This window comes from Notolepis coatsorum (assembly GCF_963971535.1).
Source record: "Notolepis coatsorum genome assembly, chromosome: 3".
NCBI classification, from domain to species: Eukaryota; Metazoa; Chordata; class Actinopteri; order Aulopiformes; family Paralepididae; genus Notolepis; species Notolepis coatsorum.
Genome location: NC_140167.1, coordinates 10,468,864 through 10,485,015, shown reverse-complemented (window position 1 = coordinate 10,485,015; position 16,152 = coordinate 10,468,864). Strand labels below are relative to the sequence as shown.

Here is a 16,152-nt window from a genome sequence, read left to right as displayed (position 1 = left end):
GGTTAAGTGTCTTGCTCAAGGAATGAATGAATGAATGAATGAATGAAAACTTTTATTTAAAATGGACACCACAGCTACATTGGACCAGTCACAGTGGACAGACCAGATGTGTTGTTTTGCGTGTTTATAGCACAAGTGCTAGTTGGGACACTTCGACATGCTGCCCGTGGGGAGTGGGAATCGAACCGGGAACCTCCGGATTACCAGACATACTGCTCTACCTCCCGAGCCACTGTCGCCCCATAATGACGTAATATTATTGCTACTATGACCCTGAATTTCCCCCAAGGGGATCAATAAAGGAATACCCCGCACCCGAATTCAGAAAATAACCCTATTGATTGTTATTCCACAAATAAGCAATGTTTTACACCTCAGGGTCCTGCTGTTAGCTGGTGTTGTACAGCTGGGTCCTGCCGTTAGCTGGTGTTGTACAGCTGGGTCCTGCTGTTAGCTGGTGTTGTACAGCTGGGTCCTGCTGTTAGCTGGTGTTGTACAGCTGGGTCCTGCTGTTAGCTGGTGTTGTACAGCTGGGTCCTGCTGTTAGCTGGTGTTGTACAGCTGGGTCCTGCTGTTAGCTGGTGTTGTACAGCTGGGTCCTGCTGTTAGCTGGTGTTGTACAGCTGGGTCCTGCTGTTAGCTGGTGTTGTACAGCTGGGTACTGGCTGGACAAGCTGCTTGGCTTCCATAGTGTCTTGCTGGTATGTTCAGCCTAAAAGCCATTGCCATTAACTCTTCATTCAATTGTATCTTGATTTGGATCTCCACAGGGACCCAATTTCATATCGGGGGAACCCCACAAGGGGTACCGACCCCAAGGTTGGAAAGCCTGATCGAGGCACACTCATAAAATAACATAAAATGTTACACAGTTATTGACACGACCCCGTTATAAAAGTGCAATTTATGACTGCGCTCCGCCAAGGCATCGCCCACTGTGGACATGTTTGGGTGATTTGCCAAATGGCCAGATATACAACCTTGACAACCCTGATGCGATGCCAGGATGATGTCATTACTTACTCTCTGTGATGGACATTCTGCTCATCTCATCATGCTGAGTAATCCTCTCTCTATATATCTCTGTCTGTCTGTATCTATCTGTCCATCTCTATTTATATCTATCTGTCTGTCTATAATATAATTACTTTATTTTCTATTAAATATTTTCACAAATATATTTGTGATCATTGACTGACGTTCATAGTTTAGCTCTCTCAAATGTTATGTTCCAAGTATTGCAAACTAATTTGCAACACACCTTTTTTATATGTGTGTGTGTGTGTAATATATCTTTTTAAATAATTATTGTTGTTATATTATTAGGTTATTATTATAGGTTTTAAACAGAGGGAATTCAAAATGCATTTACCTGTTCAGAGCAAACTCAAGTGTGTGTGTGTGTGTGTATATATATACTGTGTGTGTGTATATATATATATATATATATATATATATACACACACGTATATATTCCACATAAATATGATCATCATTCACCCGTGTATGATCATTCAAGAGTAGGGGATGACAGGGGTTTTATGTCAATCTGTTTTAGTTTTTTTCATTTATTATTTTATTTTGTATGTTGTCTTTATATATATAATATATATATTTTATTTATTTTAGTCTGTTGCTAACTCTGAAATCCCCAATAAAAAGAGTTTATTATTATAATAATAATAATAATAATAATAATAATAATAATAATAATAATAATAATAATAATAATAATAATAAAAAGAACTTGATGTTCCAGCCAAACATAATAATAAGGATGTGGGGAAAGGGAGGTTGGAGGAGTGTGGTTATGGGTAGGGAAGGTTGTATTGGAGAACAGGTGGGTTTTGAGTCTGGATTTAAAGGTGGCGAGTGAGGGGAGAGTCTCTGATGGTCTGAGAGGGAGGGTGTTCCAAAGTCGGGGTGCAGCACGTAGAGAGAGAATGCTCGGTCTCCAAAACCTTTTCATGTAGTTTAAAAACATGTCACTGCATTGTGTCCCCTGTGTCCCCAGATGGTGCTGTACTTCGTGATGGACATGTTGCAGGATCTGCCTGGACTACCTGGACTGTTTGTCGCTTGCCTGTTCAGTGCAGCGCTCAGGTACTTCTGCTTCCTCACTGTAGAATGTAAACGAGTCTAAGTGTGGAGAAAGATCTGGCCATGAGACTAAACTGAGCCCAGCATTTAACTCATTGACTGCCATGCTGTTTTTCCATCTTTAATCTCTGGCGCCGGCGTTTCAGACCATTTTGACGATGTTTGCAGACCCATCGTATATTCTATATGGAGACAATAGTATGGCTCATTTGAAAGGCAATATTTATACTCCAACAGGGAACAAACCGCTTATTTTGCCAAAAACGAGTATACTCGTTTTTGGCGTCCAATGAGTTAAAGGGGAACGCCACCTATTGTAAGAATTCACAATTGGCCATGTAGCCAATATCAGATTCCATTGTGAACTGGTCACTCTCCTGAACTGACCCGCATGCGTAAAGGATAACGATGACGGACATAAACATGGAGGATACTGAAGACGCAGTTTATGGTTAAAGTTGATGTGCAGTGGAGGCCAGCTAATTAAATCAAATCAGATCTGATTTAGGATCACATATAAACGTGGACCAAATCAGAATTGAAAAGATCAGATTCAATGTGATTTGTGTCGTTCAGATCTGAGTCACATATGAGCTGATTTGGGTCACAGTTGCCTGCAGTGTGAACATAGCCATAATATATACACTGACCCCCTGGGCAGTGGGCACAGGAGGAACTATGTGAATTGTTAAAATGTTGGCCGTTCCCCTTTTTGGCAACGTTGCAACAACCAAATCTAATATAGTAACAATGGCGCCCCCCTCTGCCGGAGAGGAAGTAGTGCTACTTGAGCAGGGTCAGGGACATGGTGGGTGGTTTTTATTCATGAAATAAATTAGTTTCTTTTAGCTGATATTAATCTTTATGGTTGAAATCCATAGTATATATTATAGTAAGTAGTATCAGATTGATGTAAGTTACATTTTAAAATCTTGGGTCTTTTATGAGAGAATAAAACTAAATGAATGAATGAATGAATTAATTAATGAAAAGTTTATTTTTGAACATGTAATTCTCCATTTCCTCCAAAAAAAATCACAGTATCTTGTTCTGTCAAACCAAACAATCATAACAACAAATTAAAAAAACATTAAAAAAAAAAAAAAAAAGGAATTCTAAACAAAAGGTCAAGAGCAATGTGTTTGGTTGGCAGACATGTCCAAAAAAGGAGTAGAGGGAAGCTAAGCTTATTGATCCCTACCCCCTTACATTTATATTTGTTCTTCCATTAATTTGACTAGATATAACATAATTTAGTATATTACAATATAGAATATACTTTTACTTATATTAAAAAAAAAATTAAACTTGATTCACTTGACAGCAGTGAATATAGTACAGCACTACATAACACAATATAGCATAACTTTGTTTATCCTCATTACTCATTTCTGTATTTCTCTAATGTGTATCTTTTTAGCTACACTGTAATAACACAGAATACTGTTCTGAAAATATACTAGTCTATATACTATATAATCTTCCTGTATATATTTGAGATTGTTGGAGTTGTTCAGAGTTGACCCACCTTACCTCCAGCATTGTTGGTATATTATATTAAAGGGGCACTTCATGGCGGCTGGGTGGCGCAGCGGACTAACCGCTCGTCACCAACGTAAGATACACTGGTATCGAATCCGGCTGTCAGCGTTGCCTCCGGCTTGGCCGGCTGTCATACTGGCTCGATTGGCAGAGTAAGCGGGAGGGAAGCCGGTGGGGTGGGTCCTGGTCGTTGTAAACAGCGACTCCTACAGTTCGGTCGGTGCGCCTGCACAGCGAGGGAAGGATCTGGAGGGAGGTAGTGTGACCCTTCCACACGTTACACTCTCCCAGTGAGAGTCCGCGCTGCCAGGTGAAAAGAAGTGGGGATTGGCTACACATGTGTCGGAGGAAGCATGTGATAGTCTCTGCCCTCCCGTACCGACGGTAGGGGGTAGGTGCGCAACGACCAGGAAGGGGATTGGGAATTGGCATAACGACTAACATTGGGAGGGGAGAAAAAATGGAAAAAGAAGGGGGGGAAAGATAATAATTAAAAAAAAGGGGGCACTTCACCAAAAATCAATGCTGATTTTATTTTGTACATAATCTCACACACATCCAAAAACTCCATAAACAGTTTTACACACATTCATTTAGTTTGACAGTTATTGAGAGTAAATTAGTTTGAATATGGCCACCAGTGATGTCATCATGGACATTGGATCCTTGAGAGTTTTTACTGCACCATGAAATGATAAGGCAGCAGTCTCTATAAGACACGGTGTTGCTATCTACATCATTTCATTGAGCTGTAATTAACACAAGGATCCAATGTCCATGATGACATCACTGGTGGCCATATTCAAACAAATGTATTCTCAATAATTCAAACTAGGGCGGTCAGGTGGCGTAGCGGAGATTGCGTTCGTCACCAACGCTGGAGACGCTGGGTTCGCGTGTTCGAATCCAGCTCCCGGCGTTGTCACCAGCTTGGCTGGCCGTTCACACTAATACAATTGGCAGTATTAGGGGGTGGGGAAAGCTGGCGGGTGGGTCCTGGGCGTTGTGGACAGCGACCCCTACAGTTCGGTCGGGGCGCCTGCTCAGCGAGGGTAGGATCTGGAGAGAGGTAGTGCGGCCTCCCACACGTTACACTCTCCCAGTGAGAATCTGAGCGGCCAGGCTGGCTGCCGGCTGGCTGCACATGCGTCGGAGGAAAGCATGTGACAGTCTCCGGCCTCTCGGACCAACAGTAGGGGGGGGTGCGCAACAACCAGGAAGGGGGTTGGGAATTGGCATAACGACTAACAGTGGGATGGGAGAAAAATCGGAAAAAGGAGGGGGAAAAAGATAAATAAAAAAAAAGAATAATAATAATTCAAACTAAATGAATGTGTGCAAAACAGATTAAGAGTTTTTGGATGTGTGTGAGATTATGTGCAAAATAAATCGGTGTTGTTTTTTTGGTTTCATGGTAGTAGTTTCTCCGTCCGGGTCAGGGAGGTGTGTTTCCATGGTAACACTGTGTAAACACAGGTGTGTGTGTGTGTGTTCTCCCGCTCCTCAGCACCATCTCCTCGGCCTTCAACTCGCTGGCCACCGTGACGATGGAGGACCTCATCAAGCCTCACGTCGCCCCCATGACGGAGTCACGGGCCACTCTGCTGTCCAAAGTACTAGGTCAGCTCTCTTGAAAGAACACGCCAACATTTTGGGAAATTAGCTTATCGTCTTCTCCAGAGAGAGAGAGACAAGAAGATGGATACCAGTTTCCTCTCTGTGCGTTCAGTAGAAAGCTATCTGGCTGCACGTTAGCCTAGCTTAGCACAATGAATGGAAGCGGGCATGGCCGGTTAGCCTTCGGTAGAGGTGTTAGTTGGACAATGCCTAGGCTAACCGCCCATGTCCGCTTGGCGTGTTCTTTTAACGCTTCACAGTCACGTCGAGTGTACATGCAGAAATGAGCAAAGAAAAAAATACATATACAACAAGACTAGGCAAAGAGCAAGGACAAGAAATCAATTAAAACACGTACTTGATTGACAAAGAGGGGAGAATCTCAAGCTTTAAGGACTGTTGGAGTTCATTCCATGAGCTAGAGGCATCCTAGCTAAATGCAGATTTACTCTGTTCAGAGCAAACTAGAGGGACCTTAACACATTCCCTGCCACGCTTATATCCATCAATGTTTGATCACTGCCACCACTAAGCCTATGGAGATGCTTACCTTCTTTGCAGGGCTATAACTTTTTAAATTGTATTGCTAAATTGACATTACTATGGCCCATTCAACATCGATTATCTATCGTTCAGGATGTAGGAACGTTTAACTTTTTCATTCACAGGTTCATACGCAAATACCGTCTAGAATATAAATATGTTTTTATCGTTTTCTGCAGTAATTCCTAGAATGTGAGATATAGGCATAAACGCATATATTGATTATCAAATGCCGTTTGTTGGCATTACACGCTATATTAAAAATTTAAACTGTACATGATCCTAAACGTTATGACTGATCATGCGCGTGTGAACGGGGGGGGGGGGGGTCGTTTATAATTCCGTGATCGTCGGTAAATGCTTTATGTAGTATGGGTGATATATTGATCGGAGCAGTTTGCATCGATAATAATAAACAAACAGGCTGAAAGTAACGTCAGCGTCGTCTTACCGTTGGGCGATGAGACTGGAGGAAAAAGATCCCACTTATTTGACGGCGATCGCCTAAATCCATTTCCGGTTTGTATAATCATAATACACGGCCAAATCGTATCGATTATTGCGTTATGGCAGCGATCGCTACACAGGGACGTGTGTATACAGTCCCGCAACAATAAGCGAGTGGCCGGACGCATTTCGGAGACGCACCGAGATCCAACCGGCCATTTCCGGTTTGGCAACTCGCCGATCATCCACCAGGGGGCAGTATTGAAGCGTTGCAGAGTTGTGCCGGCTCACACAGCATCAGACCAGGCTCTGTGAAGGAAATATGAATACCATGGCGAAAAAATGAAATATGATCAAAATAACGTCGTACGCCGTGGAATGGCAGAATTAGCATGAACTTGAATCACGTTGTACGACGTTTTTGGCGCAGGATGTGTTAAGGACACATACATAGTATAGTGTATGTATGTGTCACTATTCATCTTTGTGATTATATTGTGGGTTCTTTGGATTATCATGAATTGTAATACACAATTGTGTATACATAGCAAATATTAAGTCACAAATTAATTCCTGAAATATTGAGTGTCAATAGAAAAGTAGTTTCAATTTGACATATTCCCTATTGCTACTCAGTCTAATATGATGAACATCGGTTGGATTATCGCACATTATTCACCATACGATTACCATGATATTAATCCCCCCCCCCCCCGATATCATTTCCAATACCCGGCCCTATGATGTGGGGTAACATAACGATGAATACGTTCTCATTCTGCATTTGTTCTGAAGTTTAAAAGCCTCCTTCTTCCTCAGCGATGTGCTACGGGCTGGTGTGTCTGGCCATGGCGTATGTAACGCATCTGATGGGCGACTCGGTCTTACAGGTGAGCAGAACGTCTGGGTCCCCAACGCTGTCTGACGGACATTTGACTTCTATACCCAGCTGTCCAATATGTGAATATTATGACTCCCGGTAGAGTAGCTGTGTGCACATCCAAGTTGTTTTAGGCCAGGTGTAGGATAAAAGTATGTGAATATTAATAATAATAATCATCTTTATTTGTATGCATACAAGAATTGCAGCTCAAAGTGCTTCACAGAAGTAAAAAAATTAAAAAAAGACAGGCATAAAATGAGCACAAAATTGCAGACATAAAATAAGTATAAAATAGACAAAGGTAAGGCATAGAACATTAAATCACATTGTTTTTCATATTAGGATCTAACATCTTAATAGGCCTCTTTGTTTACTGTTTGATTATCACTGATGCACATCCTTTTAACGTTAGCTTTTGTGATTTATGATCACAGGGACATGAAGACATGAATATTGAAGGAAATGTATATCTGTTCAAAGACGCTGTTGGGTTGAAACGTTGCTTTTGTATTCATCAAAGTGCTGGGAGCAGTAATCTGATATCCATTTCCTTCAATGTTATGACTCGTTCGTTAATGCAAATGAGATGTTATCGTGCCATTCATATAAACACAAATGCGGACAGAGCTTCAGGTACCTAACCAGTACCACGGTTAAAATTAAAAGCTAAGAGTTCATCAGAGCAATGGCATGTGGGATGAAATACTTCATAAATATGTTTTTGGGGGGCTAGAGGAACTCTATATAGCGCCTTCCAGATGGAAGCTTGTCAGACTCGCCATGAAAAGGATGCAAAGTACATATAACTCAGACGATTGTCTTTGTGGTTTCCCTACTGGCCATGTTAACAATCCTTGCCAGTTTGTTCTTATTCTTGGCCCCTAGGTTTCCATACCAAGTTGAGATATAAGATAAGATATTCCTTTATTGATCCCCTTGGGTAAATTCAGGCATCATAGTAGCATGGGGGAGGGGGAGGGTAGGTACAGGTATGGGCAGGGTAATAGTAGAAAGACATAAATACAGGCAATAAACATTATAGTACAGTAGAAAGGTTAAAATAGGCAGTGTAAACAATATAATTAACTGAATATACGTATATGAGCAAGTAGGCAGTGTAATCAAAGGTGCAGATGAGGGTCTATGCTCCATCAGTTATATTATACATTACAATAAATATGGTTACAATAAACACTAGAATCTAAATATATACTACGAGTAAGTAAAGTACACAGGTGCAGTATACATAAGGTACTCTAACAATAATATCAACAATAATATCAAATGTTACAACACTTAAAAACAATATTTCTTTTCTATGTTATATAAGAACGACACGCATACAAATCGAAAGGTTTCACAAATGTACTGTGATGTTTGACCCCCAGGTGGCGCTGAAGATCTTCGGCATGGTGGGCGGCCCTCTGCTGGGTCTGTTCTGTCTCGGCATCTTCTTCCCCTCGGCCAACTCCGTGGTAAGTTGAAGCCGCCGCCCCCTCCTTGAGAAGCTTACCGATTGGCTAATAGTTGTAGTTCTAGAGAATCTAGAGCTTGGAGCTATCCTCATTGTAGAGCTTCTATCCCCAGGGGCCCAGGAGTTCAAAACTTGTAATCCATATCTGATCCGATCAGATTTGTATTAATTCATTTCAACTCATTATGAATTGAAAATGGGGGACCCTGATGTAAACAAGACGAAGGTCTTTCTCTGGTCTGCATCCCCTTAACAATTGTGTGTATTGAGCTGTACTGTACTGTACCCATTCTTCAATCTGTTAATTAAAATGTTCAATCAATCAATCAATCAATAGGGATTCAATGTTTTGAACTCCTGGGCCCAGGCCACCAGGATGCTCAATGACTCCATGCAACACTAACTCACCCATTCTACGTCCATTGCACACACATCCACATGCACACACTCACCTTAACATTCACTTTAGACACTTTTTAAAACTATTACTAAAATATTTGCACTACATCTCTACCTCATCTTTAGCAGTTTCGTGCTAACAGTAAGAACCTACCAGCTTGTATTCAATGTCTCTTTCAACCAAGAGAAGGAAAGTATAATTTAAGAGGGTTGTGTATTCTTAAAACATATAAAAAGGTAAGAACTAATGTAAAAGCTAGATGTGTTTCAATTTTGGGAGTTAAATTGTGGAATAGTCTTAGTGACGGGTTGAAGTTGTGTACCTCCCCCAGGGGAGATTTAAAAAGGCCCTGAAGGATAAAATAATTCAGGAGTACAGTTTTGACACATGTGTGTTTTTGATTTATCTGTAAACAAAGACCGAAAATAAAACTATTCATTCATTCATTGAGTTTTGCATTTTGTACTTTAGTTTTGTATATTTTGTATAATGTGTGGTTTATTCTTCTTACTGTATGAAGCACAATCTCAGGAGGCTCATACAGAACCAAGCATTTCACTGTAATGTACATGTGCCTTAATATGTGACAAATAAAACAAAACTTGAACTTGAGAATGTGGTTCGGCTTGCCTCCTCCCTCCCTCCAGGGGGCGCTGACGGGTCTTGGCGCAGGCCTGGCCATGGCTTTCTGGGTGGGCATCGGGAGCATTGTGTACCACAGCGCGGCCCCCAGGGCGCTGTCTCGTAACTGCACCGCCACGCTCCTGTCGGGGAACGCAACCTCAGCCGCCGTTCAGACGGCCCTCAGGAACGCCCTGCCTGCGTCTCTGAGGTGAGACACACAGAGAGAGAAGTACTTTATTGATCCCGAGGGAAATAAGACTACACTGTAAGGCACAGCAAATACACACAAGACTATACCAGCTGCTCGTCAGTCATGTCTTAGTTGAATCGGCACGACTAAATTGGGATGGGAGAAAAAAAAACTGAAAAAAAGGAGAAAAAGTGGATCAAAAAAATAATAATAGATAAATATAATGTAGTGTTAAAGTGTCTAAAGTGAGTGTTAAGGTGAGTGTTTGTTTAAAAGTGAGTGTGTGCATGTGGATGTGTGTGCAATGAGTGTAGATGATGGGTTGTTGCATGGAGTCATTGAGTATCCTGATGGCCTGGGGATAGAAGCTCCTTCTGAGTCTCTCTATACTGGTCATGAGACTCCGGTAGCGCTTGCCTGACCGCAACAGTTCAAATATAACAGGTCAATCATGATTTCTGTCTCATAGTGCTTACTGTATAGTTAAGAACATATAAAAAAAGATTAAAAGATGAACGTAGTCTGTACTCTCTGCCCATTCTTCAGCAGGCCCACAGGACTGAAGAGGTTCTATTCAGTGTCGTACATGTGGTACAGCGCCATCAACTGCTTCACTGTCGTGCTGATCGGCCTGGCCATTAGCTTTCTCACAGGTAAGGGGCCCTTTTTACCTCTCTGTTGGCTAATAGAAACTCTGCTTCTGCCCACTCTGCCTTCTCTTTCTTTTTTTTTTTTTTTTTTTTTTTTTTTTTAAACTTAATTTTTTAGCGTTTATCGCTTTTCTGGTCAAGCATGACCGACAGAAACAGGTTGAAATGGGATGTAGAGCAGGGGAAGACACTCTGAGAAAATACGGCGGGTCCGGGAATCGAACTCGTGTCCCCCAGATCCGTGACGAGCACGGTTTTCCCCGACGCAGAAATAGCGAGATGCTTCCAGCTGCAGCCGTTCAGACCAGCGCTTACAAGCCCCGCACATACAAGCCCCGCACATAGCAACCCCTCGCTTCCATTGGCTGATTTTGGTCACGTGATTTTGGGTCACGTTGCACGTTGCACTGCGGGATTGATTGATTGATTGATTGATTGAAAACGTTATTAACAGATTGCCGTATGATTTGGGTCACGTTGCACTGCGGGATTGATTCATTGATTCATTGATTGATTGATTGATTGATTGAAAACTTTATTAACAGATTGATTGATTGATTGAAAACTTTATTAACAGATTGCCGAATGGGTACACGTGACCACAGGCCCTGATTGATTGATTGAAAACTTTATTAACAGATTGTAGAATGGGTACACGTGACCTGACCGATTGATTGATTGATTGATTGATTGATTGATTGAAAACTTTATTAACAGATTGCAGAATGGGTACAGTGACCGATTGATTGATTGATTGATTGATTGATTTATTGATTGATTGATTGAAAACTTTATTAACAGATTGCAGAATGCAGTACAGCTCAATACACACAATTGTTAAGGGGATGCAGACCATGCAGTACTGTTACATTTGTGACATACAGTAAATATATACAAGGGGGAGGGAACTGTACATTTATGATGAATTGAAAATGGGGGACCCTGATGTAAACAAGACGGAAGTCTTTCTCTGGTCTGCATCCCCTTAACAATTGTGTGTATTGAGCTGTACTGCAGATATATTTCAATTGCCTTACTTATTTACATAAGTATTATAGGCCTACAGCAGTATTGTACAGACAGTCTGTGTGAAGTCTGTGTGGTTATCCAGCTGCACAAAGGCAGAGCAAGAGGCTCTACAGAGGGTGGTGAAGGCGGCAGGCAGGATTGTCGGGACTCCTCTATCAAACATCACCTCCGTCTTCACCTCCCGCTGCCTCCACCGCTCCAAGTGTATCATCAAGGACCAGTCTCACCCAGCACATCACCCCTTTCAGCTCCTTCCCTCAGGGAGGAGATACCGGTCCATACATGCCAAGAGTTAAAGATTTAAGAACAGCTTTTTCCCCCAAGCAGTCAGACTGTTAAACGCTCATTGACTGTCCCCTCACGTGCACCATGCACTTACCTGGACTTGATAATCACTGTTACCACTCATCATGCACTTTATTTAAAATATTCTGTTATGTACAGTGTTATATGTGTTTCATGTATGTATATATTGTACTACGGTCTGTGGGAGCTCCCCTGAAATTTCACTCACGGTCATATAAGAGTTTTAATGTAGAAGGTTTTATTAATGAAATGTTGGGTATAAACTGGGAGGAGGTATGTTGTGAGGATGACCCAGAGGTTGCACTGGACTTATTTATGTCAGAAACAAATCAGCCCCATGGATAGATAGTAGCTTTTAATGAATTTTAATGAATGAGAGAGACATACTGTAGCCAAAAAAGCATCAGTGTGTTCCAGTTCTGCAGATGACAGACAAAAGTACCGTTCCTTACGTAATCAAGTCACAAAGTTAAATAAGGTGAGAAAAAGGGAATATTTTAAACCATGGTTATATGATGTGAGAAATGATGGTAAAAATCTATGGAATGTTTTAAATCAAATTATGGGTAGAAAATCCAATGTCTGTACACCTTTTGTTGAGTCATATGGAATTGTCCTAACCAAACCATGTGATATTGCCAACCATTTTAATGATTTTTATGCAAGTAAGATATCTCAGCTCAGGCAGGGAATGCACATTTCAAACAATACAAAATCAAATGACATAATTAAGAATATCATAATGAAAGATAAAGGGTGTACATTTGATTTTCAACAGGTTGAGGTTAGTGATATTGAAAGGTTACTCCAGGCTCTGCAACCTCTGGGTCATCCTCACAACATACCTCCTCCCAGTTTATACCCAACATTTCATTAATAAAACCTTCTACATTAAAACTCTTATATGACCGTGAGTGAAATTTCAGGGGAGCTCCCACAGACCGTAGTACAATATATACATACATGAAACACATATAACACTGTACATAACAGAATATTTTAAATAAAGTGCATGATGAGTGGTAACAGTGATTATCAAGTCCAGGTAAGTGCATGGTGCACGTGAGGGGACAGTCAATGAGCGTTTAACAGTCTGACTGCTTGGGGGAAAAAGCTGTTCTTAAATCTTTAACTCTTGGCATGTATGGACCGGTATCTCCTCCCTGAGGGAAGGAGCTGAAAGAGGTGATGTGCTGGGTGAGACTGGTCCTTGATGATACACTTGGAGCGGTGGAGGCAGCGGGAGGTGAAGACGGAGGTGATGTTTGATAGAGGAGTCCCGACAATCCTGCCTGCCGCCTTCACCACCCTCTGTAGAGCCTCTTGCTCTGCCTTTGTGCAGCTGGATAACCACACAGACTTCACACAGACTGTCTGTACAATACTGCTGTAGGCCTATAATACTTATGTAAATAAGTAAGGCAATTGAAATATATCTGCAGTACAGCTCAATACACACAATTGTTAAGGGGATGCAGACCAGAGAAAGACTTCCGTCTTGTTTACATCAGGGTCCCCCATTTTCAATTCATCATAAATGTACAGTTCCCTCCCCCTTGTATATATTTACTGTATGTCACAAATGTAACAGTACTGCATGGTCTGCATCCCCTTAACAATTGTGTGTATTGAGCTGTACTGCATTCTGCAATCTGTTAATAAAGTTTTCAATCAATCAATCAATAAATCAATCAATCAATCAATCAATCGGTCACTGTACCCATTCTGCAATCTGTTAATAAAGTTTTCAATCAATCAATCAATCAATCAATCAATCGGTCAGGTCACGTGTACCCATTCTACAATCTGTTAATAAAGTTTTCAATCAATCAATCAGGGCCTGTGGTCACGTGTACCCATTCGGCAATCTGTTAATAAAGTTTTCAATCAATCAATCAATCTGTTAATAAAGTTTTCAATCAATCAATCAATCAATCAATCAATGAATCAATCAATCAATCAATCAATCCCGCAGTGCAACGTGACCCAAATCATACGGCAATCTGTTAATAAAGTTTTCAATCAATCAATCAATCAATCCCGCAGTGCAACGTGCAACGTGACCCAAAATCACGTGACCAAAATCAGCCAATGGAAGCGAGGGGTTGCTATGTGCGGGGCTTGTATGTGCGGGGCTTGTAAGCGCTGGTCTGAACGGCTGCAGCTGGATACTATTGGAAATAGCGCCGAGATATGCGGTGAGCTACGGGAGCTCCCCTCTGCCTTCTCTTTCAAGGCCATCAAAGAGTGGAACAGGCTTCCTAGTGACATAAAAAATTATATAAACTATGATAACTTTTGCTCTGTCATGAAAAAATGGCTCCTGAGTCACCAATTTTGCCAACACTAGGTGGTGCTGTCTGACCTCCTTGTGTATATATAGATGATTACACAAGGGACTCAGTTACTTTTACTTTGTACTTTTGAACTCTGTCTTGTATTTTAATTAAGCGTCAAGAATAGATGATTATGCTTGGCGCTGTGTGTGTATGTGCATGTTATGTTGCATTTCTATGTATATGTATTTTGCACTTTTTATGCTGTGTCCTGTGCATGTTGTCTGGCATTTTACGTATATATATATATTTTGAACTCGTGCAGTTTGTATTTTATGTATTTTGGATAGACTACAGATGGAAATTAGCTTCTGCTAAATCTGGTGCAAACATATTTTCATGTAACAATGATTAACACATTCTGCGCCATAAACGAGTTAACTAAGTTAAGTAAGAGTATTATATATAATATTATATATTTGATCGTTGATCTGACATTTATTTCCACCCTGATCACAGCTATCTGTGTGAACCGTGTATGGCTGCTTACCGTTGGGTAGGAGGAGGGGGGGGGGGGGGGGGGGGCGAGCGCCCCGCTACGACGGTCATTTCATGTATGGACGAGGAGACATACTAATGATAATCTAGCGTTGATTTCAGGATGATTAGATAATCAGCCGAAAAATTACAACGTGATGACTGGATTACAGTAAATTGCCTTTTTCTCTCCTTTTTCCTGGAATTACTGAAAAACACTCAAACCATACTCTATTCAAAACGGTATAAAACGGAAATGTACGGATGAAAAAACAATCTGTCTCAGGCATGTTGACTAGAAGCAACTCACTGAGACTCGACGGCGTTATTAGACCCATAGATATAATATAAGATATATTTTAAGCACTCGCAAATGTCACAGTCTAAAACTATATCCATTGAATAAAGACCTGGCGATGAATGGGGTATCAGCGCCCCCTGCTGCTGGCGGTCAATGTGTTAATGTAAATGCACATTGTCTATAAATAAAAAAAAAATATAGATCGAATGCATTTTTATGACTGATGCTAATATTTATTTAATTTCTTTGTTCAAGGCCCGATGAGAGAAGAGGACGTGGCGCCAGGCACCGTTTATCCCCTGTTCAGAAACCTGCTGGGCTTCCTGCCTCAACGCCTTCAACAGAAGCTCCGCTGCGGGACCCCGCTGGACCAGAGGGTGAGTTATACATGAGGAAGCACGTTTAAGTCCAAAATGTATCGTTTAAAGTCCAAAATTAATGTTTTTATCCCCTCCCTACTTCCCTTTTCACACGTGGAATGCACCCGATTGGATAAATGACACACTGGTGCTCTAGTGCGACATCTAGTGGCTGAATGTTATCTATAGCACCTTTTTAAATGAAGAATGCTATGTGTCTTGCAAAGAAAAACTAACAAACTAAAACCACCTTGTGGTCATACTTTGATGGATTGACATGATTTGTGACACAAATTCCATATGCCATAACCTGATATCTCATTAATCTGACTAAGAACACTTACTAGAATTTAATCGAGTGTCCTTGTTGTTACGGATAATTAATGAATGAATTTGTGTCGTACTTACAGCCGCTGACCCAACGAGGTGAACAACCTCCGCAACCCAAGGAAAGCAACGGAACGACCGTTCCACAGGAAGAAGGAGCGGCAGAAGAGGAGAGGGAGAGTTTTATTCCTGATACTCGCAGCCCCCCTGTGGAGCACGAGACGACCGTGTGACGTCCCCTGGTTTCACTCCTTTGGTCTCGTTTCCGTGTCGCGGGGGCCGAAGCCACGTAGTAAAAGCCCCTTGGTGTAAAAACTCAGCCCACGTTGAAACGCCTCGGTTGGATCCTCTTCAGGTGGCCGACCGGATAAGTCTATGGTATATAAAAAAAAAAGAAAAAAAAACGTAACCCTTTCACTGCCGCACTACAGAAGGTTCAGTAGTGCGGCAGTGAAAGGGTTAACCTGCTGTCGTGTGGCAGTGAAAGGGTTAACCTTCTGCCGTGTGGCAGTGAAAGGGTTAACCTGCTGCCGTGTGGCAGTGAAAG

The 16,152-nt window shown here is 41.5% G+C and overlaps 1 protein-coding gene across 1 annotated transcript in view; it reads left to right on the top strand.

Annotated features, from left to right (window-relative positions):
• Window positions 1-15,838, top strand: part of slc5a6b (solute carrier family 5 member 6) — a gene marked incomplete at its 3' end in the record, with an annotated part of 28,287 nt that extends 12,449 nt beyond the window's left edge. Inside the window, exons 9-16 of the mRNA XM_084310379.1 lie at window positions 2,015-2,103; window positions 5,150-5,262; window positions 7,069-7,139; window positions 8,521-8,607; window positions 9,654-9,838; window positions 10,367-10,473; window positions 15,175-15,296; window positions 15,689-15,838. Coding sequence (XP_084166505.1) covers window positions 2,015-2,103; window positions 5,150-5,262; window positions 7,069-7,139; window positions 8,521-8,607; window positions 9,654-9,838; window positions 10,367-10,473; window positions 15,175-15,296; window positions 15,689-15,838 — 924 coding nt within the window. The remainder of the gene's footprint in view (window positions 1-2,014; window positions 2,104-5,149; window positions 5,263-7,068; window positions 7,140-8,520; window positions 8,608-9,653; window positions 9,839-10,366; window positions 10,474-15,174; window positions 15,297-15,688) is intronic.
• Window positions 15,839-16,152: the final 314 nt, after the last annotated feature.